The sequence below is a fragment of the Rhagoletis pomonella genome, unplaced genomic scaffold, assembly GCF_013731165.1.
Source record: "Rhagoletis pomonella isolate Grant_MI unplaced genomic scaffold, Rhpom_1.0 Rhpom_scaffold_00010, whole genome shotgun sequence".
In the NCBI taxonomy this organism is placed as follows: Eukaryota; Metazoa; Arthropoda; class Insecta; order Diptera; family Tephritidae; genus Rhagoletis; species Rhagoletis pomonella.
In genome coordinates this window covers 30324710-30333550 of record NW_023458564.1, presented here as the reverse complement: position 1 = coordinate 30333550, position 8841 = coordinate 30324710, and the positions used below count along the sequence as shown (strand labels likewise).

The following is an 8841-nucleotide window of genomic DNA, read 5'->3' as shown; positions in this document are numbered from 1 at the left end:
ATGGCGTTGAGGAAAACCGGTGCGCGTTCTCAACAGATTTCGACTAATACCTGTTCGAAAGTTTCCCAAGATGACCATAAAAGCTAAAATATTCAAATTGGTTATGGCCAATTTATTAAAAGTCAAGCAAATGGTAAAATTTTCTGTCGGGTGCAAAACTGGAACAATCTAGTTGCTACGTTTTTTTGCAATTTTCTTCTTTATCTGCTGGTATTAATTATTGTTTTTAATGCCTTCTGATGAAATAAACATTGGAAATGTGAATTCCGAAACTAGATTACAAAAAAGTCTTCATATATTGCGAATATATCGCAAGAAAATTCACATTATGTATTACTGTTTCAGTTTTGCTCCTCAGTGTATTTATAAACCTTCTCCTCGCCGATACAATCAGGCTGCGAGACCATAGAATTTATTGGTGACAAACTTTATACTATATTTTATATTACATATGCACATAAATACATATGTAAATAGATTCCTATATGGATATACTACATCTAGTAAACAACGTGCTAAAAAATTACTAGATGTACTAAATAAACAACAGGGTTTAGCTGGATTTGTATATAAGATGATTCTGCAGGAACTTGCTTTGATTTAATACAAACGCCTGTTAACATAAGTATTGATTGCATATTATTTGCATATAAAGATTTCATAAATACCGATGTCTAATCATCACTATCATAATCATAATAATCCTCATCATTATCTTCAGCACTGTTTCATCATCAACCACATCTTCACTAAACGGAAGTATTATACTCAAAAGATTTCTTCATAGAGCAGATTAATTCACCTACGTTGCCAAGTAATATAATAAATTAGTGAACCCGCATAGCGTAAAAACGCCCAAAATTTAACTCCAAAAACCCAAAATATTAGTCACAGTTATAAGCGATCAAAGTGCCATATGTCATCCAAATCCGTGTCGCCGTTTTTTAGTGAAGAGAGGTCTCGCATAGTGCAGGTTTTTGATTTCATCAAATTTCAAATCACCATTTAAATTAATTTTTTAGCTACATAAACGTGCATTTAATAACGCCAAGTAGTTTGCAAATTTTAAAAAGTTTTCCGACCTGTAGTAGTTAACTGTAATGCGAAAAAAATAAACTTTTACATCCTGAGCAACCCTTCTCTTAGCATTCAAAGGAAATTGACAACCATGCCGATGACTAATTTTCAACAATAACTTGACTGTACTAAAAATAACTTATAACTTGTAAATTTTCAGTTACATATATGTCGTTAAGCGAGAATACAAGTTTTTGAGAATTTTTTTTAATTTCATAGATAGCTCCCAATCCACCAGTTTGATTGAAAAATATTGTAACCATAACAGCAGGAAATAACAATTTACTGAACTAAATGTAACAGGTCAAAATTAGTTTAAATTAGTATTATTTTGATATACCAGGAAACATTTTTTGCCTGTACTATTTGTGGGAATCTAATCGCAGTAATAAACATTGAACATGCGGAAACTTTGGCCCGTAGTTTTAGTCAGTATTTTTCCATTCTCAGAAACAGAATTTTACACTAAAGTTAGTTGAAGCTTTTTTGACAGGTATCCCATTGAAAATTATGTCGAAAAGCTGCAATTAATTTTAGAGCGACTTAGGGCCGGTTTCTCCATCTCTGGTTAACACTAACTCCCCGGTTAAACATTGTTATCGACGTTCTAACTCCATGCATATAACAGGGAGTCGATAAAGTCGGTAACGATGTTTACCGGGGGATAAGTGTTAACCGGAGATAGAGAAACCGGCCCTTAATGTTGACTATAACTACGGGCCTTTGTTTCCCACATCCGAGTCTAAGGGCCGGTTGCTCAAAGCCTGGTTGACAATAATCCCTGGTTAAACATCGTTATCGACGTTACCGCCACCGTGTTATATGCATGGAGTCGAAAACGTCGATAACGATGTTAACCGATGATTAGTGTCAACCAGCCTTTGAGCAACCGGCCCTAAGTATGGAAAAATACTGACTACATGTTAATAAGTTTGTTAAGGGGCCCGAGTTTCTTTTCCATAGATGTACTGTGTAAAAATGTCCGCTCTTTTCGGTGGATACATTTGGATACAATTTTCGATTTTTTATGGATACTATAAGGGCTAAGGCAGTGGCAACACTGAATATGCTCCTTTTGAACTTTGACTACTAGATTAAAACACTGTATAGGTTAGGCACTCGTTCAATGTTCTAATTATTTACAAAATTTTTAAGCAATAAAAACGATGGCTTAAGTTTATTTTATTTTTATTAATTATAATTAAAATTACAATTAATAAGACTTTAGAGCACTAGCTTCCAGGGCTTTCGGCTGGACTTGAGTTGATTATAGCTTTTTTAATGTTATTCCTAACATTCGCAATCGCACTTTCGCATTCCGAAAATTTGCATTGGGATTCGCTATCGCGAATGTGAAAAATATGACATTCGAAACATGCCTAGTATGTACATATGTATTATATTTCAAATTTTCGATTCGCACGAAAACAAGAATACAACTAGTTACTTCCGTGTTCAATAACTTTTATTTATTAGTAGTAAATTGTAATCAATTATTAAAATTGTCAATAATTTAATTAAAATTTTACACCTTAAACTTACAAACTACATATTTTTATTTCATTTCAGACTATCTCACTTAAAAAAAAAACACCAATTACTGTTCGATAAACCTAATATTTTAATCATTCGGTAAATTTCATAAGTATTCGAAACATAAAATCTAAAACAAGAAATAGAACAGTTTTAAAGAAACTCCAATGCCGTGATATTAGAGATATTTTCGATTTTTACAATTATATACACTATACACAATTTATTGGAAACTATATTCGTCCAAAATTTATTAGTAGTTATACATTATACAATTCGAAATTACGGACTTTTGTACAAAGAAAAAAAATCGTATAATAAGGAAATAACCTAGAAATTAGCCTGATAAATTATAAAAAAAATTCCGTCGTAAGTAAAGTGCCTCCAAATTCTACACAACAAATAAAAAATAATAATATTTATGAACAAAAATAAGTGCTTTATTAGTAAACAAAAGAAAATAATAATACGTGCGAATTTAAAATCAACGGTCTAATATCGTAAAGCAGTAATATCGTTTATTCGAGACATACACCAGCACTGCCCTGCCGTTTGCATCGAATCGGTAAATACACAAAGCGAACTGCCTTGCCGACAGCGCTTGCCTACATTCACACGAGTGCCACACAAACACACGCTGGCACTGGCGGAAGTGTGCAGTGGCTCTGCCTTATCGGCGATGCCATTTATTGATGACGCGCTGCTTTGGTGTCCGGATAATGATGGTCGTATGGTTGGTGGCTTAGATATCGCGCCGTGCTTGCAAGTAAGTACACATGTATTTAAGTGTATAGTAGCCTAAAAGCTGGCAATGCATTTGTGCTCATTTCGGATGTCGGTAACATAGCTCATAATTGTTGATAATTTTATTTTTATTTGTTTCCGCTTCCACTGTTCAAGGAGGAAGCCGCCACCGACAACAACAATGAAAATGTAAACGAAACTTCGCAATTGGATGAACCAAATACGGAGCTAAACTCCTTGGAACCGCTTTGCAATGAATCGTCCGATGAACTATTTCGACAATTGTCTGAAAGCAATTTCGAGATCGAAAGTTTGCTATCGGATTTGGCAACAGTTGAGGTTAAAGTAAATAGCAATTTTAGTCAATCGAATTTGAAATCAGCTAAAAGTACCATTTTCCCCAATCCCCCTTTTGTTTTACCTTTTCTTCATCTCTTTGCAAATATTCTTAAGGAGGAGAACAATAACAATATCGGCGAACAAGTGGTGGGCATAGCAGCTAGCGACAGCTTCGTGCCATTGGAGGCTACCGCTGTCGTTGCTACCGGCGTACTTAGTCCAGCGTGTGCGAATACCAATGGATCAGCAGGTGGTGGAGACGTTGGCATAACGATAGAAGGCGCTGCCGAGTCTACTTTACTAGGGCTAACCGCACACTGCGAATCGCTTACTGCGAAACCAATAAACCAAAGTCAAAAGCGAACAGCAAGTTTAAATATTGTGCGAGAGGAAGCGTTAAGAGCCACCACTAATTCCTATATAAGCAGCAGCAGCAGCAATGATAGTGTGGCACTTGTGCATGCGCATGAAGCAAATGCGCGACGCTTTTTAATCGCCTCCAACCCGCTACTCGCCGAAAAGTTACTCGCCAAAAGTATACTCAGCACTGATAATAGCAACAGTGCGACAGTGAAGACGCCAGATTTCAGTGGTAAGTACGTAATAATAATTTTATTGATTTAAGAGACATACGTACATAAATAGCTGTTTATTTTGAACATTTTCATGGTTTAATTTTGTATCTTTGCGGATAGGCGAGCTTAAAAGGCCTATCACTGAAGCTAATAACGTTTATTTCAAGTGAAAAGATTGAAGTGACCTTATTAGTCTTTTTCTACCGATTCCCCTTAAGAGAACCGTGACATGATACCAACCCCTTGAATTAAAATTTAACAACCGACATTTTTTCTATAAAAAAAACCGAAGTTTCATATGCAGCAGTCCAATAGCAAGTGTAGTGAACCATTCCCGCATGCGCGCATAGAAATTCTTTTTCCTATCGTTATCGGCAGAGCATTTTAGTGTCAATATATTCTAATAACACAACGACAAAACCAACGTCCGAAAACTAATCATGGAATAGTTTAATAACCAAGTCACTGATACTTGTTCCGTGTCTTAATCCTCTCGGGCTGCTCCATAACGAACTTCTCTGGGGCGAAGACTTCTCTCAGGAAGTTTATTTTAAATAATCTGCAAGAATTATTTTTTAAATGCATACATTAGTCCTGTTTAACAAATTTATTCAAACACAGGGAATTAATTCCAAAAACCAATATTTGCTTTGGCCCAAAAACCATTGGATTGTTTTGTATAAAAATTTAATTTACACATGATTTACCGTTCCTTTGTCATTTGCTGTTTAAAATTGGATTTATTCTCACTTTACTATCAAAGTATAGTCATTTAGCTTCAGAAATGGATTCCAGTGAAAGTTAAATTATAAAGGCCAAATAACCAAAGTTATATTCAATAGATTCGATCCCAAAATTTTTTAGTAAATGCGAAAAAGTGTATGTTTTCGCTGTGTATTCTCTGCTACTATGAAAAGAAAACCAATCGTGGTTCAGAAGTGAACCATTTTCTACTTTTGTCTTTCTCGCCATTGTTTTCAATTTCTAATAATGCACATTATTGTTTTTTATTATATTTCATAGAATCTAATATGGTTTAAGAACAAAAAAGCTTTGATTCTCTGATTCTACTGGGGTACAATAGCTTCAACTAATGGATTTAATAGATATAGACAAATATATCAGTGAGTTTTTCATCGAAGATGAGCACCAATGATTCAGATATGATCCTGATGGATCTTGGTGTGAATTGTGGAAAATTATGCAAAGGATTCAAAACAGGGTTTAGTGCAAAGTTTTTACGCTATTGAGGTGCAAAGACCTGTTTTCTCGAATATCACCCTAAAATTTAATAATGCTTTCGTCAATCCCTATTGATATATATGTCTTTTAATGAAAATCAAAGCCAAAAATATCAAACACTCCGTTTTTATTTACACTTTAACCGGCGGCAACGGAAGCTCAAAGTTTAATTAACTTGAAATTAGCAGATTCTTATTTCCGAGGCTTTGGGTAACTAAACAAAAACATATTTCACCACTTGTTTTCCAATTTTAGAGTTCTGCCAGTTTGAGGGATATGCTTGAAATTTATGCATATAAAAATCGCCAAGCAAAGTAAAAGCCTGATTATGGCAACTCAACTTAACTTAACGGAACGTAGAACTTAGAGAATCAAAATGAAACAGATTTCAATGTGGCATTAAGTTACGTTAAGTTTCGGCTGTTCAATAATAAGCAACACCCATTTAACAGAATTTTTAAGAGAGAGCCGTAAGTTACGTTAAGTTGCCATAATCAGACCATAAGGCTTGCTCGTGAAGGCAAAGATTATTTTTTTTTAAGCTTATCTATAACGAAAACTGCCCTTTATGGAACCGTTGGTTTCACTTCGACTTCGTTAACAGCGGAAGAGTTAATTCAGTAAATAATTTCAGGAGCTGAAAGCCCTTTCAAAAGGCCTTCCTAAGAGGCATTCCTTCCTCCTTTTTTTTTTTAATGGAGTGGCACAAATTGAACGCCTTCAGCTTTCGCTACCCGTAGAAAGGCTTCTTCGAAATCTGCTTCTTTAATTCATAAAAATAATTCAGCCCTTCTTGGAAAAGTCTTTTAGAACTGCCTTATTTAAGAAAGCCTTCTTCTGGGAAAGATAAATGATATATTCTGAAAATCATGAAATGTTTTAAAGAATAGAGATACTATAATAAGTTCTCGGTACGAATATATCAAAATTTGTGATTTTGAAATGAAGGCTAGATTAGATATAACTGAGCAGTCCATTCGTCTTTTAGAAACTATTTATTAAATTTTAGAGATATTTTCAAAAGTAGCGCTTATTAGTAACAGGGTAGTGCATCATGGTTTAAGAATCTACGTGCCTAGTGTCATCGCATACTGAAAAGGATACTGTATTAATTAATTAAATGTATAAGCGTTGGAAATGGTGGTGTATCCAATGCGAATATGAATATAAAGAGTGATGTACTCACAAAAAAAAAAAACAACAACCAAAGCTGGCAGGTATGAACAACAGCTGCTAAAATCTAATCTGGTTGGGGTTGATCTTAGAGTAGCGCTGGCTTTAATTTTCTCAATTAACACCCAGTTTTGTTCGCCCCTGCTGAGCAACATGACAAATAAATATATGTATTATAATTATTTGGCACTTGTGTCCATAATCAAATTTCCACTGAGGATAAAAACGTCCAAAATTCTTTGTTAGTTTGGAGATGATGACGAACAGTGTGGTTGGATTTGCTGCAATTTTGTATATACTGTGCAAATGAAGTATGTAGTATTCTTTGTTTTGTTTAGAGCACGTAACGGCGTTAAAAATTACTGTAGTACTAATGTATGGGCATAAAACAGAACAGCAGAGAAAGTCGAATAGATTCTCGAAAGAAATAAGAAAATATCAGAAAATGATTGAATACAATCAATACACATTTAGCTGATTTTCTAGATAAGGTAATTTTGGTCTTTTATTCACGAAAAGAATTTGGGTTAAATATTGCTCATACGTCCTGTATAACCCTCTACCAACTTTTCTGATTGATTTATGTCTGCAATGCAATAAAGTTACTTACTTGGTAACTTCAGTGATGAGGACATGAAATGCAATACGTGAATAAATGTAAGAAAATTGTATTCATATACTTTTCCAGAACAAATTGTCACTTTATCGTAAGAAATCAGATGATGGCGGGAATTTGTCCGAAAATATAGCATACTCCTTACCCGTCGGAAGCACCAACAACCAAAAAAGAAAACTGAAGTATTCAAAACGACAAATTAAAAAAGGGGTGCATTCCAAAATGGCAAAATACAAAGCATCAGAAGTGAAAAAGTGATTGCGCACATTTGGCATTAAAATCTGCTGAGGTTTAGAAATAAAAAATACTGACTGATGCTGACATCAGCGACAAATAAGAAGAAGAAGACATCGTGTGGGAAATTCTTTTTTAATCAAACAGAAAATTTTGTGAAAAAGATTAAAGTGAGCGATATGTTTGCCAACAAAATTGTTAAAATTAAAAATTTTGTATCGCCTATTACAAATTCAGCGTGAATAATAATGTGATAACCTCACTACATAACTGCCAAATTCTAACCAATTCGTAACATAAATACCACCTATTCAGTAAATATTTTGTACAAATATTTCTTATTATATAAGTAATACATATACCATAAGTCTAATCGGCCTACAAACAGTGATTGTACTTATGTAAATTTATTTTAAGTACCAGTTTTTATACTAAATACCCGAATGCTTCGTATGTGAAGATATCTACTATAAATACTCAAGTAAACAACTTGAATATTTAGGAGTTGCTAAATGCTTAAGTAAAAAAAAAAAAAAATTTTTTAGCAGACGCGAACTTCGCTGTTTTAAAATACTTGGGCACTTTGAAAAAAAAACCCCAATACTAAAAACTAAAAAATTTTTGATTTAGGAAAAGCAATTAACAACTTACCTCACACTCTCCTGACCTTACTCAACTCACCTCAACCAAACTCAAGCCAGCTTTACTTACCTCAATTCACCTCAACCCAACTCACCTCACTTGAGCTAATCCAAACTTAATTTACCTCAACCCGCTTCGACTTTCCTCCCTTCAACGCACCGGAACTCAGTGCAACCCAACTCAGCTCACCTCAATTCGCCTTAAATCGCCTAAACTCACTTCATCTCAACTCAACTTACCTCACCACAACTCACAACAACTTACAACAGCGAATTTATCGCCGAAATAGTCCGAAAATCCTGAAATTGTCGCAAAAATCCTGAAGTAGGCTCGAAAATACCGAAATTGTCCCGCGAATCCCGAAAATACCTAAAATCCCAAAGCAGTGCCGAAAATCCCGAAATGTGCCAACACAATCCAGGAAAACAAAAAAAAAAATTGATATAGTCCCGAAAATCCTGAAACAGTCCTTCCGGGTGTCATGATCCAAAAAATATATATTTTTTAGTTAGTTTTGCAGAAATGACTGCCACCTCTTCTTCTATGCTGTGTAGAAATTGCATAATCATATACTTTTTTAATTTATTTAGCATTAAATAACCAATCTAAGCTCTTTCTTGTGTTAAAGCCACTGTGTCTATTCAAGTTAATAAATAATAAAGAGAC

General features: G+C 34.4%; 1 protein-coding gene across 1 annotated transcript; it reads left to right on the top strand.

Annotated features, from left to right (window-relative positions):
* The first annotated feature begins 2664 nt into the window (after nucleotides 1–2664).
* On the top strand, nucleotides 2665–4438 carry LOC118746580 (ecdysone-induced protein 74EF-like). The gene is made up of 4 exons (XM_036480423.1): nucleotides 2665–3376; nucleotides 3511–3699; nucleotides 3808–4285; nucleotides 4389–4438. The coding sequence occupies exons 1-4, from the start codon at nucleotides 3290–3292 to the stop codon at nucleotides 4436–4438; spliced, it is 804 nt and encodes a 267-aa protein (XP_036336316.1). The 5' UTR covers nucleotides 2665–3289.
* Nucleotides 4439–8841: the final 4403 nt, after the last annotated feature.

Excerpts from the sequence above, each read along its gene's own strand:
- LOC118746580 (XM_036480423.1), top strand. The coding sequence starts at position 3,290 with ATGCCATTTATTGATGACGCGCTGCTTTGGTGTCCGGATAATGATGGT. Across the intron at positions 3,700-3,807 it reads TGGCAACAGTTGAGGTTAAA|GAGGAGAACAATAACAATAT; the intron begins GTAAATAGCAAT and ends AATATTCTTAAG. Across the intron at positions 4,286-4,388 it reads GAAGACGCCAGATTTCAGTG|GCGAGCTTAAAAGGCCTATC; the intron begins GTAAGTACGTAA and ends CTTTGCGGATAG.